This window comes from Polypterus senegalus, chromosome 4 (genome assembly GCF_016835505.1).
Source record: "Polypterus senegalus isolate Bchr_013 chromosome 4, ASM1683550v1, whole genome shotgun sequence".
NCBI lineage: Eukaryota > Metazoa > Chordata > Cladistia > Polypteriformes > Polypteridae > Polypterus > Polypterus senegalus.
Window position 1 is genome coordinate 233,775,976 of NC_053157.1, and position 23,619 is coordinate 233,799,594.

The 23,619-nt window shown below is 42.0% G+C and overlaps 1 protein-coding gene across 3 annotated transcripts; it reads right to left on the reverse strand.

Moving 5' to 3' along the window:
* Positions 1-7,945: 7,945 nt before the first annotated feature.
* Positions 7,946-19,294, reverse strand: LOC120528162 (gastrula zinc finger protein XlCGF26.1-like). 3 transcript variants are annotated; one of them, XM_039752242.1, is made up of 3 exons: positions 18,495-19,294; positions 11,152-11,684; positions 7,946-10,179 (listed from the first exon to the last, which is right to left on the reverse strand). In XM_039752242.1, the coding sequence occupies exons 2-3, from the start codon at positions 11,549-11,551 to the stop codon at positions 9,122-9,124; spliced, it is 1,458 nt and encodes a 485-aa protein (XP_039608176.1). In that variant the 5' UTR covers positions 11,552-11,684; positions 18,495-19,294; the 3' UTR covers positions 7,946-9,121. The 3 variants fall into 3 exon arrangements, with proteins under 3 accessions (XP_039608176.1, XP_039608175.1, XP_039608177.1); XM_039752241.1 differs by having other exon boundaries at positions 18,454-19,294; XM_039752243.1 differs by lacking the exon at positions 18,495-19,294 and adding an exon at positions 18,280-18,445.
* Positions 19,295-23,619: the final 4,325 nt, after the last annotated feature.

Genomic DNA, 23,619 nt, shown 5'->3' on the forward strand with positions numbered 1-23,619 from the left:
TGTGAAATTGTCCTCATGTGGTGCAGCTGGCCTGCTTGCGGCTCCTCAGGGTTGTCCTTATCGACCCTGCAGTGTTCTCTTGATAACCTCATCCACGCGTGTCTATGTGTGCAACCTGAACTTTCAGATTCACTGAGGTGGCTGAGGCTGCAGCCCACCTTATTGTCTCAGGAAATGTGCTCTGCTGTGGTTGCTTTTGTTGGTGCACACTTACAATTTAAGGTTATCGCAGTCAAGGATATGCAGCACAAGCTGCAAATGGCAAATAATAAAATGTCCAGGACTATGTTAGCTATTATATGTTCTCACAAGAAAGAAAGAACGTTGTATCAGGAATTTTTTGATCAGAAGATATGAAGATGATTGGAATGACAGTCATTTCTGTCTAAATACACTAAACTGTTAAAAGCCAAAGCAGGTGCCATACGTGTAATCCTTCCACTTGATGTCTGGGGTATGATGGCCTGCGGAGGTGTGAGGGATGTGTAGATCTGCCCAGCCCACTTGGACATGCCTGTGTTAGGCCAGAGTTGTTGTAATGGCAATTGTGGGCTGAGGGTGTTAAAGTGGGCTCGTGTGGAGGCCACAATAAATTTAGGGCCTTTATAAAATGGATTGTCAGGGACAGTCATCTCCTCATTGGTTCTCTTTGAAGTTACAATGTATGTTCTGTTTTATAACATTCATAATAAAGTGTTGTTTCAATGGTAAACGTCATCCATGCATTATACACATCATAGAGACACACACAAAAGTAAACAGTTGATTAATAGTGGAGCGAGAGACACAACACGGGGACTGGCATCCCAGCCGGAGCTATATTGATAACCTTACCCGGACGAGATGCCAAGTAGCATGGAAGGACAAGGGAAGACAATTTGGTCAAGACATTGTCTCCCTCAGCACACTGGATGGCAGCGTCTCTGGGTTGGTGGTATCTTTGCAGATGCCCACAGGGCATGTTGGGAACTGTAGCTATTTGGACCAGCCGTGCTGGGTTCTGTGGGTGTCACCTGGGGGCACTGAAGGAATTGGTGTTGCCCTGCCTTGTGAAGTTTCCGCATCACCCAGAAATACTTCTGAGCCACAGTCTCGGGACACCGGAAGTACTCCCGGGTTTTAAATAAAAGGAGCTCCCTACCTCAACTCAGGGAGCCAGAGTCAGGAGCAGGAAGACAAAGCTTGCTGGAGGAGTGAAGGAGTGATGAGAGAATTACTGAGTGTGACAGAGTTGGAAGAATTAGAGTGGTTGTCTGTGGTGTGTGAAAAGATTCCGGGTAAGAGTTTCCCACAGTCAAACCTTTTGTGTTCATAGCGAACTCGTGTTTGAGCCATTGTGTCGGGATTTTGGGGAGCCTACAGCGCTCCCCTGGTGACCTCAGTGGGAAAAGGGTAAAGGTGTAATTACGCTAATTCCAGAGTGATATCTGAGAAAACCTTCATCTTTGTGCAAATCCTCACGCAGATGTTTTGCTGTGAGTTACCTGCCATTCGTGAGAGACTGAAAACAGAAAGCAGGAGAGCGGAGTTAAAGAAATCAAATCAAAAAAATCATGTTTTATTGGTCACATACAAATAATGCACAGATGTGGTGAAATGCTTAGCTGCTCAACTCTAGTGGCTGTGCTTTTAAGAAGAATGTAAAGGATAGTAACAGCAACACATGACTTTAGAAATATCATGAATCATGAGTAGAATTTTAAATATGAGATAAAAAATAACTAAATAAATAATGTAATAACTTAATATAAGAGAGTTACCAGTAGGACACCATATATTTCTAGATACTTTCTTCATTCAAGATGCAGATGGAATGTGCAGAGAAGCTCCTCCTCAGTCATAAAAACAGATGAAATTTGGCAAACATGAGGAGGCCATTCAGTCCATCAGGCCTGTTTGTTTAGCTCATAGCTAAGCTGGCCTAATAGCTCATCCAGATTCTTCTTAAAGGTTCTCAAGGTTTTTTTCACTTTAACTATATGCTACCAGAGTCTCTCTGACTGGTCTTCAGGTGGCCATAGCGTTTACTTGACCACACAACAGAGAGGATTCCATTGTTGGGATGGCCGGTATCTTTGATAATATTCTTGATCGTGGTCCAACATTGCTTGGTGTAGATGTCCTGCACGTTAGGGAGTGCACACCCAGTGATGTGTTCAGCTGCCTGCACCACACTCTTCAGGCATTTGTAGTCCTGCTGCTTGCTGTTTCCAAACCAAGTGGTGATAACTTCATGCCAGGATACCTTCAATGGTGGACATATAGAAGTTCCTTCATAGTCAGGAGGACAACCTGAAATCCTTGAGGTATCTGAGGATTTAAAGATGTCGCCATGCCTTCTTCACCCAGGTGTTGATGTGCTTGGACCATGATGTGGACACCAATATATCTGGAACTGTCCACCCTCTCCACTGGAGTGCTGCTAATACTGAGGGGGTGGCCATGCCTCTGCCATTTTTTCCCAAAGTCCACAATTGTCTCCTTTGTCTTGCTGACATTAACACTAGAATTACCAGAGCCTACGAAAAAACTCGTAATTCCGTCCCACCTTAAACTGCTTCTTAAATCCCTTCACACCTCTCCGCCAGCGCCCTTTGTCTTCTAAATGTGCTGATAAAGAGAAGCTCGGAGCAGCCGGCTATTCCATCCCCCCACCAATTTAGAACGCGCACGAACTTCTCTCAGCTCATGCCTTGATTGAGTATCTGGGAGTGAAGTGGAGTTTTAGAGTGAAATAATAGATCGTTGTTTGGAACACACGCATTTCATGTCTGTTCCGTTTCTACAGTAATCTGTGTCAACACATTGTTAAAACAGAAACTTTTTTTATATTCTAGTAGTAGATGACAAAATGTAGGCATAAACTATATAATGTATGAAGCCTGAAGTCCAAATAGCAAAGAAACATTTTCACAAGAATAACACAATTGCACTTTTATTCAAACATATAACTGCAGAAAGAAAAAGCCGCCTTAACATGCGACATTGACACCACTTTACTATAACTGACTCTGTGGTTCAATAGATACAGCCCCCGCTTGGGAATCAAGGGGTCACGGGTTCGATCCTGCGCCCCTCCCTTTTGAGAAGTAAACTGTTCTTAGTCTTACTGTTTTAGAATAAAACATACATTTGATTTCAGTCTGTAACAGCCGGTGCAATTTATGATCTTTGTAAAGGTTAGCTTTTTTTTTTTTTTTATTCACTTTTCACTCTCTCAGTCGCGTTCAGAATCAATCCATACAACCCCATCTGACACGGCTGTTTTCACTAAAGACGCGCTATAGCTCTGCAGTGTACCATGATGCATACTAACGCCCCCGGTTCTGACACACAAACGCTGGCGAAGCTGCCTTCTTCGTATCTCACCGTCACTTGCTTTTCTTTTATTCAGTTTTATTGAGTGTTCCTGCCAGTCCCGCATGTTGCTGTATGCTTTTCTTTTGCCCCCATGACATGCAGAAGAAAGAATGGTAAAGACCAACTTCGGCGCTATATGCAATCATCAGACACTCCCCATCTGCCCGTGTCGTTCAAACACAGGAACATATATTGGTGTAAAGTATAACAAAAGTGCACTTTTATTCAAGTGCACTTTTTCCATCGCCTTTTCCTGTAAGAAGCAGTGTACACACTTCTCTCTATGCTGTGGTTTCTATTACACACCTGAAAGAAAGACAATATATGTGAAAATATAATCGCACTAATGCAATATTATTTGAAAACGAACAGCGTCAGATCGGTGTGAATTTATGCAGGAACTGGAAATTCTCTGATGCGGGACCTTCCCCCAGGGAAGAAAGTACAGTGTCAGGTGCTCATTCAGTGTAATAGAAACCATAGCACAGAGAGGTGTGTACACGGCAACAAGTACACGTGTCGTAAATGTAGGAAGGACGGTCCTTGGGTGTGTGGGAACTGTTAATATTTGAATGTGATGATTTTATATAGCACGGAATGAAAATCTTCACTTCTTAGCATTGCACCATGCAAGATGTCGTATCAATCGCCTACTGTATCTTGCTTTCTTTTTTCTTCGGTTATACAGGTAGTTTTGAATAAAAGTGCACTTGTTTTGTTTGCGAAATGAAGTGTCTGCGTGCACTTTTCGTGGCATTACACGTGTATTTTTTGAGCATGCCCGTTTGAGCAGTATAAAAGTATTGAAAAGTATAACAAAACAACGGGCAGATGGGGAGTGTCTGATGATTGCATATAGCGCCGAACTTACTGCTCTTTACTATTCTCTCCTCTGCGTGCCCTGGAGTACAAAAGAAACAGAATACAGGCGCTATATAGCTCTGTGCTGTACCACGATGCATACTAACGCCCCCCACCGGTTCTGACACACAGACTGGCGAAGCTGTCTTCTTCGTATCTCACCGTCACTTGATTTTCTTTTTATTCAGTTTTATTGAGTGTTCCTGCCAGTCCGATCTGCGCTGTTGCTTTCAAATAATATTGCATTATGCTGGATATTTTCACATATATTGTCTTTTCTTTCAGGTGTGTAATAGAAACCACAGCATAGAGAGAAGTGTGTACACTGCTTCTTACAGGAAAAGGCGATGGAAAAAGTGCACTTGAATAAAAGTGCACTTTTGTTATACTTTTACACCAATATATGTTCCTGTGTTTGAACGACACGGGCAGATGGGGAGTGTCTGATGATTGCATATAGCGCCGAAGTTGGTCTTTACCATTCTTTCTTCTGCATGTCCTGGGTGCAAAAGAAAAAGCATACAGCAACATGCGGGACTGGCAGGAACACTCAATAAAACTGAATAAAAGAAAAGCAAGTGACGGTGAGATACGAAGAAGGCAGCTTCGCCAGCGTTTGTGTGTCAGAACCGGGGCGTTAGTATGCATCGTGGTACACTGCAGAGCTATAGCGCGTCTTTAGTGAAAACAGCCGTGTCAGATGGGGTTGTATGGATTGATTCTGAACGCGACTGAGAGTGAAAAGTGAATAAAAAAAAAAAAAGCTAACCTTTACAAAGATCATAAATTGCACCGGCTGTTACAGACTGAAATCAAATGTATGTTTTATTCTAAAACAGTAAGACTAAGAACAGTTTACTTCTCAAAAGGGAGGGGCACAGGATCGAACCCGTGACCCCTTGATTCTCAAGCGGGGGCTGTATCTATTGAACCACAGAGTCAGTTATAGTAAACTGGTGTCAATGTCGCATGTTAAGGCGGCTTTTTCTTTCTGCAGTTATATGTTTGAATAAAAGTGCAATTGTGTTATTCTTGTGAAAATGTTTCTTTGCTATTTGGACTTCAGGCTTCATACATTATATAGTTTATGCCTACATTTTGTCATCTACTACTAGAATATAAAAAAAGTTTCTGTTTTAACAATGTGTTGACACAGATTACTGTAGAAACGGAACAGACATGAAATGCGTGTGTTCCAAACAACGATCTATTATTTCACTCTAAAACTCCACTTCACTCCCAGATACTCAATCAAGGCATGAGCTGAGAGAAGTTCGTGCACATTCTAAATTGGTGGGGGGATGGAATAGCCGGCTTCTCTTTATCAGCACATTTAGAAGACAAAGGGCGCTGGCGGAGAGGTGTGAAGGGATTTAAGAAGCAGTTTAAGGTGGGACGGAATTACGAGTTTTTTCGTAGGCTCTGGTAATTCTAGTGTTAAGGGGTAGACCTCTGTCCTGAAGTCCTGGACTCTTCACTTCATCCAGGTAAGTCTTGCTGCTAGAGGTCAGGCTCACCACAGCTGTGTCATCACCAGTTTGACAATGATGTTAGAGTCATGTGCAGCCATGCAGTCACACACTGAGTCCAGTGGTGGACTCAGAACACAGCCCGGTGGAGCCCCTATGTTGAGGGTGAGGGGTGATGAAGTCTGGTCACCCACTTGAACCACCTGAGGTCTGCCTGTCAGAAAGTTAAAAATCTAGCTGCACAATGAAGGTGCTCAGATGCAGGTTCCTGAACTTGGTGATGAGCTTAGAGGGCTTTTTGTATTAAATTCAGAACTATAGCCTATAAATACCATTTGCACATGATCCCCTCTCAGGTAGGATAGATACAGGGACAATGGTGGATCTTTAACAGCATGTTGGAAAGTCAGACGGGGGTTAAGGAGAAATTAAATGTTACTGTCAGGTGCTAGCTGATCAGCACAGATCTTCAATACACGAATGACCTTCTGGTGCTCACATTCGTGAAAGGTCTCCTCATGTTGTGCTCCGACAAATTGAGTGCCGTTTCCTCACTGAGCTGTTCAACCACAGCAGATGTGTCTGCTTTGCTTTGTTTCAGTTACGGCCTTGATGACCCTGGCTATAATACCGTGTATGGCGCTTAATGATATTCGTCATAACTTCTCTATATTTCTGTGTGTTTGTCCATATCAAGAAGGTCCAGGAGCTCTTCCTAGATTTCCCAGCCCTCTCTATTGATGAGGTGTTTTTTGCTTTTTTCATGGTATTTTTGTAGCTGCTTTTAAAAAATTCAGGCTGGTATCTGTCAATGTTCTTACATGTTCTTCTACTTCTGGTTGTTCTGCTTCATGAACATTTGAAATCAACTTTTCTTGTGGCCTTTGTGCACCAGATTGGCTCGTGTTGTCACTTTCAGTCTGCTGTGCCTCCATCTCTTCCATTCTTTATTCCCCCCCAAAATCCTCTCTCTATTATTTCCAAATCATTGTTTGAAAATCTGTTACTTCTGTGGATTTTCCACTTTTTGGTGATAATCATTTTCTGAACGTGTGTTCATACTCGGGTGTATATTTCTAAATTTGTCAGTTTCTCCATTTTTTTTTTTTAACTCACGGTGGCTGTTGATGCTTTCATGTTGTCATAAATGCCACACCATATGAGGTCTTCCTCTTCTCTTCATCCCAGGTCTTTTCTCGTTCTGTTTGCCTATTTTTCCTGTATTATTTCTTCTTTTGCTGAAAATATTCTAATTTCTCTTAGCTTATTTGCTTCCTTTCTTTAATAATTCTAATTACAGATAGGTTAACATTTGTTATCCAGTTTGAGGATCAATATTAACTTCTCAGATTCCAATTTTGTGCAAGCCCTACTGGCATATCCTTCAAATCTGAGAATCTGAATTTGTTGCATAAACATAGCAGTACTTGACCTCACCTCTTTGTGTTCAGCCGACCACTGGACTGTGACCAGCCCTCTTAATGTCTTGCACAAGATGCAGTTTTGTGTCCTCTTCTGTCTCAGTGTCCAATGAAGTTCATCTTCTCTTCATTTGAAGATGTTGCACGATCATTACCACCATCACCTGCTTAGTGTGGAGGAACACAATGGGCACCTGTGTTTTTGAAACGTTTCACACAAAGGAAGAAGTTTCTCCTCGATCAGATTTCTTATGGATCACAAACAACAGAGCCAACCATGGGACCAGGGATGTTCTTAGGCATACATGAACTATGCATCCGCGTAGGACTCCGACCCGGCCCCGACTAACAAATTTTTTTTTTTTTTGTCGGGCTGGGGCCCCGTCATGCTCCTGGCACTGCTGCCGTCTGTGCCAGTCCCTCACATCGTGTGTCACGATACCCTCCTCATCCTAAATTTTATCATTCCGAGTCGAATTCAGAGGGGAAGGGTAGGAGCAGGTGGCAACAGGCAGAGAATCGGGGGCATGGCCGTGGGACTGGGAATGTATAAATAGCGATTGCTCAGTCTGGAATGTGCATCTCTTAGTCTTATTAACAATGGTAATTTATTATCCAAATTGCAATCTTCACCTAAATCCCTAGTAATATTGTCACGTCGTTGTAACTTTGCCAAATGCACTACAGCAAACATTAATTTTACAGATTCGTTTTGGATTCATTCAGAGAGATCCCCATAAAATCATGAAATATCCCTATATTACCGGCCTTTAACAGATCCAGAACAAAATCAATATGTCACCACTCTGCATACACACAAGCGTACATGTAGGCCTACTGGTCATCTAAGGCCTTTTCCGAATGTTTTATTAGAACACCTCACCATCCCCCTAACCCCCACTTCCGGGGCCTGCACATTTCTGAACCCTATACGGCCTCCAAACTGCTAAGAACGGCCCTGATGGGACGATACTCACTGGGACTTTAGTAGTTAGGCGAGGGACTTTTTGAGTTTTTCTTCTTCTTCTTTACCCCTCTAACTTACACCTTCAAGCCTTCTTAATGTCCCATATGAAATTGTGTATGAGGCCAAAGGGGACCATTGTCAGAAAATGATTTACCTCATTCAGAACATAAAGGATTGTTTTATTTGGATCTAATTCCCAACAATGGTTTAGTTTGCTTACTTTTATGATAGGAGTGAACCTCACTCTTGAGTCCTGAAGTGTGGTTGTATTTCTAGAGTGATTTTTACCCTGTTATTGTTTTTATTCTCTTAGGTTTGCTGCCATTGTCTCTAATAGTGCCTCCTTCTGGAATTCATACAGAGTGATGGTAATCGGTAGGGAGTCTAGATGAACCTGGATATTTTTTCGGTAAGGCCTGTTGAGCTCACCACCACTGGATCAATCTCAGTTGTTTTACTCCACATCTGGCTCTTCTCAGATTGTATTGCTTGATATTTGGTTGTTTTCTGTCTTTTTATTCAAAGTTGGGACTGACCCCTCAATGTTTCATGCTTTATCATTACTTTGACAGCTATGACATCAGATTTACTGTCCCTTGCTACTGGTCTGTCCCAAGTGACTTACACCTGCTTATTTTGAGTTATTTGTTCTGCACCGTGCTACTAGCAAGGTGTACTTTTTGTATATATTTCAAGGCAGTAAGCTGGCAAATTTATTGTGTCTTTGCACATGTAAGCCTTCTGCCACCACTTCCTCAAAAACCGGCAACCACATGAGTGACAGCTTCCTTCTTTGTCTGGCAGAATAATTGTTTAACCATTGCTGCCGTGTGGATCCTTGTCTGCCTCTGAAGACTGCATTTTAGTGAGAATTGTTTCCCACATTCAAAACAACACAAAGCTTTCCCTTACATGTGAATTTCTTTGAGTTTCATAAAGACTTCTGTAAAGGGTAAATTACTTGTCATGTTCAATACAACAAAATGGCTTCTCTCCAGTATGGATTTGTGTGTGCGCCTTAAGAGTTCAGAACAGCAGTTTGGCTACTCTCCACTGTGGATTCTAGTGTGCCTCTGAAGACTGCTTAATTGCGAGAATCCTTTCCCACATTCAGAACAGCAATAAGGTTTCTCCCCAGTGTGGATCCGTCTGTGGGTCTGAAGATGGCTTACTTGAGAGAAACGTTTTCCACATTCTGAACAGCAGTGGGGTTTCTCTCCAGTGTGAATTCTCATGTGTCTCTTAAGACCACTGCTGTTACAGAAATGTTTGCCACATTCAGAACAACTGTGAGGTTTTTCTCCAGTGTGAATTCTTTTGTGTTCATAAAGACTGCTGCGGTTGGAGTACAGCACACCACACTCAGGACAGGAATAAGGCTTCTCTCCAGTATGAATCCGTGTGTGTGCCTCGAGAGTGCTGCGTTCAGAGAAGAGTTTGCCACATTCTGAACAGCCAAAAGGTTTCTCTCCAGTGTGGATTCTTGCATGCCTTTGAAGGCGGCTGAGTATTGAGAATCGTTTGCTACATTCAGAGCAACAAAATGGCTTCTCTACAGAATGAATTTCAGTGTGATGGTGAAGAGCACTATTGTCAAAGAATCTTTTTCCACTTTCAGAACAGCAACATGGCTTCCCTCCAGAGTCGATTCCAGTGTGCCTCTGAAAACTGCTTATTTGTAAGAATCGTTTCCCACATTCAGAAGAACAATACGATTTCTCTCCAGTGTGAATTCTCATGTGTCCATTAAGACCACTGTTGTATTTGCCACATTCAGAACAGTCATATGACTTCTGTCTTGGATAATTCAATTCATAATCTTCACAGTCAGAAGTGCTGTCGTACATTTTTCTGCATTTTCTGTAGGCCTGCAAGGCATCTTCATCCGCATTATACATTTGTTGTTGATCAGTACTGATGGCTTCTCTCTGGGTTAGTTTGGCAGTATTAAGGGAGATACACTGCAAAGAGGCGGAGGTCAAATTCTCTGAGCCTCTTGTGGATTTCTTCATCTTCTCCTTGTCCTGGTTACCTTGTAGTCTGCCTTGAAGAGAGGCCTGAGCAAATGATGATGGGGAGAAGCTGCCATTCTCCCGGAAATCTGTAAAAACAAAAATAATGTTATTAATAAAGAAATTATATAACAAAAGAGATGGGCTGCAAAGTGGTTGGTGTTGCTGCCTCCCACTGAGCGTCCATTCCTGGTCTGCATGTTTTCCAGGTATCTGTTCTATTTCCCCATCTTCCTCTAATTTGCTAAAGATGTGTCTGCTGTGTTATTCATCGTTTGGTGTGACCGAGTGTGGACGTGTGTGCCAGTGTGCCCTGCAGTGGACTGGCATTTATTATTTGGTTGGTATCTGCCTTACTTCAAAGCTGACGACAACTCCAGGTTAAAAAAAATGGATCTGACAAGTGGAGCCGTTCAGTTAATTTTCGGTTCAAACCCCTCCATGTCCAGTGGTCTCTTGTGCCTCTCCACTCTTTGTTAATTTCACTAATCCTTGTTTTCTCGTTGTTTCTCTCATTTCTATCCAGCTGATCTTTAACAGAACCCTGTAGTGGATCTGTCATCTTTAGTGATGGACTCAGCCCCAACGTTTTGTCTCCTTCCTCCAAGACTGTTGACTTTATCAGCTCCAACACAATGCACTATGGAATAACAGGAAGGGTCTGGGTGGGCAAATGACCTACAGGAAGCCCCATCAGAGACGTGAATTTGGGTTTTTCTCTTCTTTTCTATGATTTATTTAATAGTATTCATATTCTTTATTTGCATTTTATTTCTATTTAAAAACAAAAAATTTGGACGAGCATCAGTAGGCTTTGCGCCCGAGGAACCAAGTTACCCAAACTGTTGTATAACATTTCAGTAATTATTTACAACTCTGATCTTTCTGGTCATAAAATAGGTGATTACAATAGCAATTAATGAGAAAAATCAAAATTAAATTTCACAATTACAGTATTTGAGGATTCCACAACTGGGACATCTTTCTCTTGCACAATTTGGCTCAAAAACCAATCAGCGCGTCGTTATCTCATCTTTTATATATTATCTCACATTACTTACTTATTCCAGCACTTCTAGATGCCTGCTGCTCTTCTTCTCTTCCATTTCCTTCTGTGATTTTCTCTTCAAACTCGGAAAACTCGGACTTCAGTTCTAGAGAATCCTGCTTGGTTGCCAGTTGCCCCATATCAGCGGTCCAGAGCTGTGAACTGGAATGAGAATTTTCACAAATACCTTCCTGGAACAAATCCCCCAGTTCAAAACTAACTGAAGAATCTTCAGATTCCTCAACTTTAATCTCAAAAATCTTGTCCTCAGAATCCTCCTCTTTAAAGACCAAAATTCTTTCTTCACAGCTCTCCAGTTTGATACACACATTCGCTGGTGCGCCCCACTCACAGTCCTCTTGTTTAACGTGTGCCAGTTTTTCATCCACGACTTGCTCGTTGGCCGAAGCCATTGTTCCGTGTGAAACTCTTCTCTCCCCCTCAAGTGTCTGCTTTTCTCTTCTAAGACCCCCTTCTCACATGGGTAGCCCTGGTCTGGAGGCCATCAGACACCTAGCGGCATGACCATGTAAACTGGGAAGATAACTTTGGAGAAAAGAAAAAGAAAAAAAAAAACTCAAAGTCATCAAAGTGCATTTCAGGATTAACTTCAAGCTATTTAAGTAAATGCAGAAAACCACCAACTGTGAGATCTGCAATGCATTAATCATCCATGATAAGGAGCTGCCAGCAGATTTGGAATGCAAACCTGCTTGAGACGTTAGGGGTGGATGTAAATTAACAAATGAAATGAAGCTGACCAGACAAAACATGAAATATCTTGGGTTCAGCCTATCTGCCATGAAATAAAAGTCAAAGTAAATTTAAGAATCACCACTTATTTTTTTTGCCACTTTTCAACTTTTTCCGATTTAGGGTTGTACTGAATCAAGACAAAGTCAAGAACACTTTGAATACTAGCAGCACAAGCCTAATCAAAGCTGGTCTGCATGCAATGCTGAAAGATCCAAAGGCCAGATTTGTCCTAAACTAAGACCATCATTTCATAGAGAATCAAACGGTGACCTATTGATGTACCAAACCTCTACTGCATTAAAAATAACAGAAATACACAGTGAGGACAACACGTTGATTACAAACACGCCTTTGGAGTCACATTACAAATATTAACAGACCAGCCTACAGCCTCTGTGAGTCTGCCTGAAGGGCTCTTCATCCTCATCCACCTGCCCACTACCTGAAGCACTCCTCTCAATCCTCTTTCTCCCTGCCAATCCTGACCTTTGCCCCCCACACTCCACTTCACCTCTTCACTCAATTTATTTTCCTGGCATGCAGATGGTTTTATTGCCCTCCAAGGGGCTCCTCGGGGCTCCGTCCTCGGCCCTCTGCTCTTCTGTGTTTCCCCTTGGCCATATGATTTGTAGCTCTGGACGGGGTTGTCATTTTTTATGCAGATGATACTCAATTCTGTTTCAGTGCTAAAAATGAAACTTCATCAGAGCTCTATCAGCTCACAACTTGCCTCATTGAAATTAAAACCTGGATGGAACAGAACTCTTTAAATTTAAAATTGCAACAAAACTGAACTCCTGCAAATTGGCACTAAAGTGCAGCTCAAGACAATGAGCTCCTGCTCAGTCACTCTTGACGGTGATCTCATCAGATCTTATGACGGTGTGGGTCCCGCTCCATGCTCCCTCTTTCCATTTGGGAGCCTCTTGAACCCAAACCAGATGAGCTGTGCAACGAGGACAGATCACACTGAGCAAAGGGGTGGTGAAAAAGGAGTTCAGTGCTTTTATTAAAAATACTCAAACAAAACCAAAACCAGTGTCCACAGTGCAGCGCTCAAAGTTAAATTAATAATCCATAAAAGCAAAATGAAAAAAAATGGGGGTTAAAATCCAAAAATACAAAGCCTTTAAAACGAGGTTAAAACTATGGCAGGAAGTTGTCCTTTTAAAAAAAAAAAAAAAGATGCCTTCTCCCTTTGGACTGGCAGCTTCCCTAGTTCTCCCATACGGGCCTTGCAGCGGGCGAGTCACCCTATCAGCAGGTGCAGCTGACCTTCCAAACGTCCGGTTGCCTTCCGTCCCCTGGCTCCATACAACTAACTCGAGACTCGGGTTCCCTAATGGCCAGGGCGCTCACAATGAGGCTCTACCTCCCAAGACTCCCACTGCCTTACGTGGTGAGCCGTCAACCTTCTTGGTCACTCCAGCTCCTTGAAATTACTCAAGTTAAGAACAGCTGCAAATGGACAACGTGCACTATTTCTGTGTGTTAGAGTCAGCATGAAACTGAATCCTCTCTGTGCTTTAATTGGAATTATATGATTCACCCAAGTGGGGGCCTGCACATGGAGAAAGAGAATAAAGCCTTGGAACATTGTGCTGCACACCTTTGAAAACAACGGAAGGATGAAATCCTTCCAATGCGGTGACGAAAAAGGTAGACTCTATACAAGGTCCTGCCTGTCATGGCTTCCCGTCTGTTATGCCGTGTAAACCGTCATTAAAGAAAGCCAAGTTATCTTATCTTTTGTGATTTCTAACCGCCGTATCACAAAGGGAGGGGTATCGCCGCTTTATAATATATCTGTTTAGGTTCAGGTTACTTGAGACGCCACAATTGCAAAACGAACGTATTTTCAGAGAGCTAGCGCCTCCTAGTGGAAAACAACGGCTCAATAAAGATGTTCCAAAAGTAAGTCTGTTAATACATTTTAATAAAAATGAAGCAGTTAAATTAAATGTGGATAAAGTTATTTATTATTATTTTTATTATTTTACTTTTTCTGTTCCATTGTGGGTGGCACGGTGGCGCAGTGGTAGCACTGCTGCCTCGCAGTTAGGAGACCTGGTTTGTTTCCCGGGTCCTCCCTGTGTGGAGTTTGCATGTTCTCCCCGTGTCTGCGTGGGTTTCCTCCCACAGTCCAAAGACATGCAGGTTAGGTGGATTGGTGATTCTAAATTGGCCCTAGTGTGTGCTTGGTGTGTATGTGTTTGTCCTGCGGTGGATTGGCACCCTGCCCAGGATTGGTTCCTGCCTTGCGCCCTGTGTTGGCTGGGATTGGCTCCAGCAGACCCCCGTGACCCTGTGTTCGGATTCAGCGGGTTGGAAAATGGATGGATGGATGGATGTTCCATTGTGCAGGACCACTAGGTGGCATGGTAGGTAGTATTTATATATACTAACATCACATTTTATACAGTTTCATTTTTAGAGGATAAACTCTAAGAAAACAGACTGCTAGGTTCATCCTGATTTCCATTCTACTGTTCCGTTATTGAGTACTTAGAAAAGTTGTTTCCCCGGGTGTCTGCTTTGCGTGTTCTTAATTGTCACTATTAGGTTACAATGAAAGGAGCAGGATTACAAAATAAAAGAAAAATAACAGGAAAACAGAAAAAAATAGAATTATTTAAAAATGTCTTATAATGTAAAAATCATAGTGCTGTGCTTTTCTGAACACAGAATAAGATAAAAAAATTAAATAAAACAGCTAACTAAATGAGATCAATTATTATCACTGATTGTAAATCAAAACAAGTCAAAACAAAAACCTGCAGCTACAGGGAGTCCCCAGGACCGAGTTTGAGAACCACTGCTTTAAAACATTAAAGTGATGACTGTTTTATTTATTTTAATTTAAGATGATGAGCCGGCTAAGACATCCACGGGTCGAGACACACTGCTGTAGACGCCAAAGCCCTGCACCTTCTCGTTATTATAAAATGCACTTTAACTTTCACATCACAGATAGCGCACAATGGCGGATACCTGCCACCCTTCACAGTAAAATAAATTCATCCCTCAGAAAATCCGGGTTATATATATATATATATATATATATATATATATATATACACACATACTAGCCATGTGCGCCCAGCTATGTTGCGAATGTTAAAGTTGTCTGTGAACGGCTCCCTGTTTAAACGCGGCTGTCAGTCGTGAACTGGACCCTTCGTTGCACAGCATTATGATTTTTTATAAGGGAAACATAATTACAAAAGAAAACCCTTGGACATTGATTCGATAGGAACGGCCCACTCTGAATCACTGTCCGAATCGTAACTATGTGGTGGTGGAGGAGCATTTCTGCTTCTGTCCGCTCACAGTCTGTCTCGTTTTCAGGACGCTATCATTTCCTCTCACGATGTCTTCTCAACCTTTCTCCAATCTCGCAGGTTGCTTTGTGGAAATCCAAAGAGTAAAGCAATATACACGGAGAGATGGTTATAAAAGGGGGACACATAGGTATCCAGGCTCTTTAAAGTATAAATAGGGATCACTTCACTGACATGTGAGCAAGCCACGGTACAACTGTGAGACGCGCAGCACTCGCCGTCTACAACGTAACAATAATAATTTCCAGAACATGCTGTTACGTTGTCATTCATTTTACCCGCTGTCTTTCTTTCATTCATATGTTACGTAGGCACGTACCTTTTATCTTCAGCAATCTCATTCTCTAACCAGGCCTCAGCAGCTAACCAGCGTAACACTGTCCACCACCCCTTTCGTTATTCCGGCACATTGTTGACATCCGTGAGTAACAACAACGTACTAAATTGGAAGGTGGTCTACGCATGTGTGGAATTCGCGGACAAACAAAGATCAAGATCTAAATGAAGATCTCTTTAGTTAATTTAAAGCACAACCATCTGTTTAGTTTGAATGTCTGTGTTTTGAGGTGTGACTGGCGTACTACAGTCTTCAGTAGAATAAGCCTGGAGGAGATTCTGAATGCAATGCCTATGTTTTAGCTGTCTCTCTACTGCCATCTAGTGCTTCTTCTTCTAATTCATTTGCATACAAACAAAGATCAAGATCCAAATGATTATATATATATATATATATATATATATATATATACTCAGCAAAAAGAAACGTCCCCTTTTCCAGGACTGTGTATTTCAACAATAATGTTTTAAAAATCCAAATAACTTTACAGATCTTCATAAATGTTTTCCATGCATGTTCAATTAACCATAATCAAATAACCATAATGCACCTGTGGAATGGTCGTTAAGACCTTAACAGCTTACAGAAAGTAGGCATTTAAGGTGACAGTTCTAAAAACGCAGGACACTAAAGAGACTTGTCTACCGACTGTGAAAGATGCCCAGGGTCCCTGCTCATCTGCGTGAACGTGCATTAGGCAGGCTGCAGGGAGGCATGAGGACTGCTGATGTGGCTACGGCAATAAATTGCCATGTCCGCACTGTGAGACGCCTAAGACAGCGCTACAGGGAGACAGGAAGGACAGCTGATCATCCTCACAGTGGAAGACCACGTGTAACAACACCTGCACAGGATCGGCACATCCGAATATCAATCACACCTGCGTGACAGGTACAGGATGGCCACAACAACTGCCCGAGTCACACCAGGAACACACAATCCCTCCATCAGTGCTCAGACTGTCCGCAATAGGCTGAGAGAGGCTGGACTGAGGGCTTGTAGGCCTGTTGTAAGGCAGGTCCTTACCAGACATCACCAGCAACAACGCCTATGGGCACAAACCCACCTTCGCTGGACCAGACAGGAGTGGCAAAAAGTGCTCTTCACTGACGAGTCACGGTTTTGTCTCACCAGGGGTGATGGACGGATTTGTGTTTATCGTCGAAGGAATTGAGCACGTCTGGGACCTGTTGGATCACAGGGTGAGGGCTAGGGCCATTGCTCCCAGAAATGTCCAGGAACTTGCAGGTGCCTTGGTGGAAGAGTGGGGTAACATCTCACAGCAAGAACTGACAAATCTGGTCCAGTCCATGAGGAGGAGATGCACTGCAGTACTTCAAGCAGCTGGTGGCCACACAACATACTGACTGGTACTTTTGATTTTGAGCCTCCCTTCATTCAGGAACACATTGTGAAACATTTTTAGTTTATGTCTTATGGTGTGGACTCTTTTACTGTTCATACAAATATTTACACATTAGGTTTACTGAAAGTAAAAACAGTTGAAAGTCAGAGGACGTTTCTTTTTTGCTGAGTATATATATATATATATATATATATATATATATATATATATATATATATATATATAAACACATTCCTGCTTGGTTCAGGCTTTTGGGATGAATCTTGTGAGGCTGATACAAATTTGGAATGTAGAGTTGACGATTCTATGGGGTATTTGAGGAACCTGTCCATGTCCATTGGTTTTCTCAATGAAGCATGAAGTGTTTAACTGTTGGTCACCTGCTTGGAACTGGACTTACGTGAGTCATTTCAACTCTCCACTAGGCAGGAGCAAAATGTCCCTTTGGCTGGGTGCAAAAATGAAATCTGCAATCTGTAACCCCTTAAAATATTAAAGTGATGACTGATTTATTGATTTTAATTTAATCTGACGGGCCATTTTAGACGTCCTCGTGTTCAGACACACTGCTGTAGACGTCGAAGCCCTGCACCTTCTCATTATTATAAAATAAACTTTTACTTTTGGTACTTCAGTACTTTCAAAATATTTGCCGCTTCAATGAAAGCAAGCATTTTGTTAGATGAACTTTATTAATCCCAGGGGGAAATTCAGATTCATACAGCAGCAGAAACATAAAAAGCAAAGGTACAGACTCACTGGACAAATAATGCAGCCAATCAATCGATCAATAAATAAATAACAATTAAAGAAACATCGAGTAATTCTTCTTTTAGTAAAGTTTAATTTCGAATTACTCTGACCACCAAATGACCTCGTCTGTATTTTTTTATGCCAGATTTGAAGACGAACTCCTCACGCATCTTCTCTTCCCTGGCACCTTCACCAAAGTCTACTGTCTGCGTGGTTCGACTTCTTTTTTGGAGGTTCAATCAGACCTGTGTGTGGGATGTGTGGGTGTGTCCTGTGATGGACTGACACTTTGTCCAGAGTTGTTTTCAGGAGATTCTATGCGATACCACAAGGCTGGACTGCGGTCCTCCAGAAAACACTTCTCGTGTCTGCACTGAATTTCCTCTGGTCCTCTACTGGACGCCACTTAAGAGAAAACTCTTGTGAGACTTCTAACCTGGAGTTTCTGATTTTTGTAAATTCCTACGCACATTAAACCCGGGCTAAATGACAATCAGAGTACGGGGTGGGCGAGCGGCGTCACACAGCAGCCTGGAGACCTGGGCCGGCAAGAAAGTAAACGGAAAAGTGAAACGACGTGCTACTTACCACTAAAACTGATGGCCTTCAGCACAATGCCGCAACTCTCTTTTTTATTCACCCTCTCTCCAGATTCAAGCGACCGTTACCTTTCCATCTCATCGACATTCCAGACCCCGCCATGGTTCACTATCCATTACTTATCTCTCTTAATCTCACGCGGGCCAATTCCCTGTTACTCACCGACATTCGTCTCAGTCATCCTCTTTACTTTCTTTTCTCACCTTCTTGCAGTCACTTGCCTGTCATGCCAGTCGAAGCCATCTGACTCCAATATCGGGAACTCGTAAAGCTGTTGCTACTGACAAATACGACGCCTCTACGGGTGAGCGGGCGGAGTCAGGAGTCCTCGTCGCATGATGATGACGTATACTTGTTTATCTTCGTTTCTTCACCTCACAGACCTTTCCCTTTCTTTGCACGCTAGTCTCCTGCTCCATCTGGACACGCATGTTCACACTTCTTTCCGAATACGGTTGGGAATCAGGACAGGACGACACGCTGAGAGGCTCCCAGATTTTAGGAGATGGACGTTGGCCGCCTTCACGTCGATTTGATGAAGGCAGGCGGTCGCACTTTCATGAGTTTTCTGTCAATTGCTGCTCACTTCCAGTCGCTGCTTGACTTTTCCGACTCAGTGCCGTGCTAAGGTCCATGTGATTCACGCAGGCATTTAGCCGTCACTGCTGCTGTCCTCTTCTTGTTAGTGCACGTCGGGCACGCGCAGCCGCTCGCTCTGCTCTTCGCTCAGTCACCGCGTCGTGAAGTCCGCAATCGGCTTTAGCCGGTGGATTACGTATTGTGAGGGCAGTCATTGCCCCCTCACACTGAAGGGGTTACTCATTTCCACCACCGAGCCTGTGCTGTGGTAGTGTAGCGCTGCCTGCAAATTAAATTTCTTTAATAAGATTATAGGCAGAATTGTTAGCACCCTTTTCTCCACCATACAAATTACACCCTACCCCAATTTTGGAGTCCGTTTTTACTTGGGACGTTGCATTTGAGATGCGTGCCACTGTCTGCTACTCGCAAAATAAACAATGCATGGATACAATTGTCCACAATATATTTTAAAAAGATTATAAGGAGATATCTATCTATCTATCTATCTATCTACCATATACTTCCTTAAAGCTCTATCTATCTATCTATCTATCTATCTATCTATCTATCTATCTATCTACCATATAGTGCCTTACAGTTCTATCTATCTATCTATCTATCTATTTATCTATCTATATATCTATCTATCTATCATATAGTGCCTTAAAGTTCTATTTATCTATATGTCTGTCTTATAGTGATTTACAGTTCTATCTACAGTATTTATTATATAGCGATTTTTATCTATCTACCATATAGTGCCTTACAGTTCTATCTATCTATCTATTATGTAAATAGATGGATATGGAAGGCTGTATATAATTGATAAGTAAAGCACTATGTTGGAAAGATGGATGTGAAGGGCACTATATAACAGATTGAAAGATATGGAAGGATCTGTCTATCTATCTAGAAACAGATGAATAGGACTGGTATGCCTGTGATGCGGCTAAGATATGGTATTGCCAGCGTCTTTTTGGAAAACCAGTGGGGCAGCAAACACAGGTGGGCCCACATCCTCTGCCCTGGGTAATTCATAAGAGTTAGTTGATGCCTCTCCAAGTTCACGAATATATAAAGCTGCTAGGAAGTCTTTGGGTTGTTTTATGTCCCAAAGTCCACACACAGCTAGTATGGACATAATAATAAAGAAGACAAGTAAGGTAGGGCCAGACCATGAAGACCCTTAAAAACTCAAAGGAGGAGTTTATATTGAATGCTGAAAGGGACAGGTAGCCTGTGAAACTTTAGGAACATAGGAGTAATGCACTCCCAGGGTTTTAAATGTGTACCCACTCTTGCTGATGAATTCTGTACACATTGTAACTTGTTTGGGCTCCGATCTAGGATACTAAACAGCGCTGCATTGCAATGGTCAAGTCGTGAGGTGACAAAAGCACGAATAAGTGTCTAAGTTGCAGTAACGGAGAGAAATGGACGCAGCCTTAAAATTTGCTAAATATTCTGTAGAAAAAGGCAACCTTAATATCTTTGGAAAGCATAGGGCCAAGAATAACACCAAGATCTGTAACCTGTGCAGACATGTAATAAAGCCCGGGATTTGTTACTGAGAAGTTGTCTCTTTTTTTTTCATTAAAGTGCCTGGAGATGCAATAATTAAAGCTACATTTTTATCACTGTTAAGTAGTGTTCAATGTCAGTGTATCCAGCAGAGGGCGCTTATTCCCTGGGATTGTGTATTATTATTATTTTTTTTGACACAGAACAGATTCGAGCCAATACCCATCCTTTTTTGATCATGGCGGACATAGAAGAGAGAAATATGGTACCAAAAGAGATCTATCTATTTAACTTGCTTTAAAACGTAATTTCCGCCCCAATTAATGTAACGCATAGTTCATTTATACCATAGTGACTAGAAGAAGTTCGGGGTTGTTGTTTCAACTTCTCTAACGTTCACGCGACTTTGACACGGGGAGCGCTTTCTTGGTTGTCATGCGCAGTAGAAGCGTTGGTTCGTTGATTGCTCACAGAATTCGTGCTCAGACGCACGTTAAAAGCGCTCCCTATTCTGAGATGGAGCAACATCCTGTTAAGCAACATCTATTTCATGAAATTCAATACAACCGTATGGTAGTTAATTATCAAAGAATTCCTGACGGATATCTTTGTCGTGGACCACTTTTTACCCACGCCGTGCAGAAAAGAGCGACAATACATACATATCTCCAGGCCGGAGAGCAGCCAGTGGAGTCTTCAGTGGGGCTGATGACAGCTATACGAATCGGTAAAGCAGGATGGGGAGCAGCATTTGGTCGGCTTCTAACTTTGTGATGGTTCTCAATCATTATAGCTACTCACATATTTACATTTGCATAGAATTCTTGTCCGATATGGGCAGCTGCGAGACGGGCTGTCTGTGTTATTTCTGGACTGTGCCCAAATAACACCTTCACCTGTTCTTGGATAGCATACAGGCTTGGGCAGATTTGTGACAGATGAAATGTAATGTCAGTAATTGTAAAGAATTACACATAGGAAGGAAAAATGTGAGGTTTGAATACACAATGGGACGGTCGGAAAATCGAAAGTCCACTTTATGAGAAGAACTTAGAGTTGTAGAGGACTCGACACTATCACCTGTCAGACAGTGTTCAGAAGCCATTCAGAAGGCTAACAGACTGTCAGGTTATATAGCGCCTTGATGTGCGGAGTACAAGTCACAGGAGGTTCTGTTCAAGCTTTATAACACACTGGTGAGGCCTCATCTGGAGTCCTGGGTGCAGTTTGAGTCTCCAAAAAGGACAAAGCAGCACTAGAGAAGGTCCAGAGAAGAGCAACAAGGCTGATTCAGGGCTACAGGGGATGAGTGATGAGGAAAGATTAAAAGAGCTGAGCCTTTAGAGTTTAAGGAGAAGAAGATTAAGAGGAGACCTGAGTGAAGTGTTTAAAATGATGAAGGGAACACTGTAAAAAATAAATCTTGCATTTGTAAAAAATATTAATAAAAAATAGCTAACTATATGCAAAATAATTATTACTTTAATTAATAAAAATGGGTTTTACCCTTTGTATTGATTATTTCATTCTAATTCAATAAAAAAAAATTAAGAATAATGTTAACTTAATATTTTTCTTAAAATGTAAACATTTTTTATAACTTTTTCTAAGTAAAAAAGAAAATAGTGTGAATTGAACACATTTAAGTGAAGTTAAAGTTAATGACACGGCACATCGATTTCTTGGTCTTTACAACAACGCATTCAGCTGTATCTTTTATCCATAATAAGAGCTATTTTACTACGAATGTGTAAGTATTATGCATATTAATTCCGTAATGAATAACTAGTATTTCATTTCTTATAGTTACAGATGTAAGCATTTGTTGTTTTCACGAAACCTTTCCCTTCATGTGGGAAACATGGCGAGCAAAGTAGCGTCTTTCTAACAACTTACCTCGTTGGTTTGCTTTACAAAGCAAGCACATTTCTCGGATATGTATGTTCATATATATATATATATATATATATATATTGTAATGGATGGCCGCCATTTATCCCAGCCAATACCCCAAGCCGCCAGGTGGAGCCCTTCTTGCAGCGTGGAGGTCCCCAGAAGACCAGCAGGGCATCATGGACATTGGAGTTTTATGCAAAGCCCTGCTGGATGCCGTGGGGCCACAGGAGGGAGCTGCAGGGAGGACCGAGGGCTTCTTCGTGCCCTGTGACCTGGAGGTTCGTCACAGGAAGAGCGACGGACTTCCGGGTTGAAGAAAGGGACTATTTACCCTGACCCGGAAGGAATAAGGACTTGTGGACTGTTGGGCAGAAACACTTCCGGCTCAGGGATTATAAAAGGACTATGGGAACTCCCAGACAAAGAGCTGAGCTGGGTGGAAGGGTGGCAACGCGTCTGGGAGCTGGAGGATTGGTTATTTGTTTATTATTGTGTAGTATTGGTGATTATATGAGTATTGTGGAGGAGAGTGTGCTTTGTGCACTGTTGGCGACAAAATAAAGTCAACTTGAGGACTTTTACCTGGTGTCTGGAGTCGTGGACAGGGGTTCAAGGGAGCAAGGGCGGCCCCTATCGTTTCACAATGTATATGTATATATATATATATATATATATATATATATATATATATATATACAACAACAACAACATTTATTTATATAGCACATTTTCATACAAACAGTAGCTCAAAGTGCTTTACATATTAAAGAATAGAAAAATGAAAGACATAATTATAAAAAATAAATCAACATTAACATCGAATAAGAGTAAGGTTCAATGGCCAGGGGACAGAAAAACAAAAACTCCAGACGGCTGGAGAAAAATAAAATCTGTAGGGATTCCAGACCATGAGACCGCCCAGTCCCTCTGGGCATTCTACCTAACATAAATGAAACAGTCCTCTTTGGATTTAGGGTTCTCACGGAAGGGCTTGATGATGATGATGGTCACGTAGACTTCTTCCTTTTAATCCGTCCATCATTGTTGGAGCATCATGAAGCTTTGAGTAGGTGGAGGTGGCGCAGGCCACCACCACAAAGAAACCGGAAAAAGAAACAGAAAAGAGAGTAGGGGTCAGTACCGATTTTAGAGCCACCATGAATAGTTGTTATGATGAATTGAACATACAGAGTATCAGGATTAAGTTAAATTACGATTAAAATGAAGTTATAAAAGGCCATGTTAAAGTAATGTGTTTTCAGCAGTGTTTTAAAGTGCTCTACTGTATCAGCCTGGCGAATTCCTATTGGCAGGCTATTCCAGATTTTA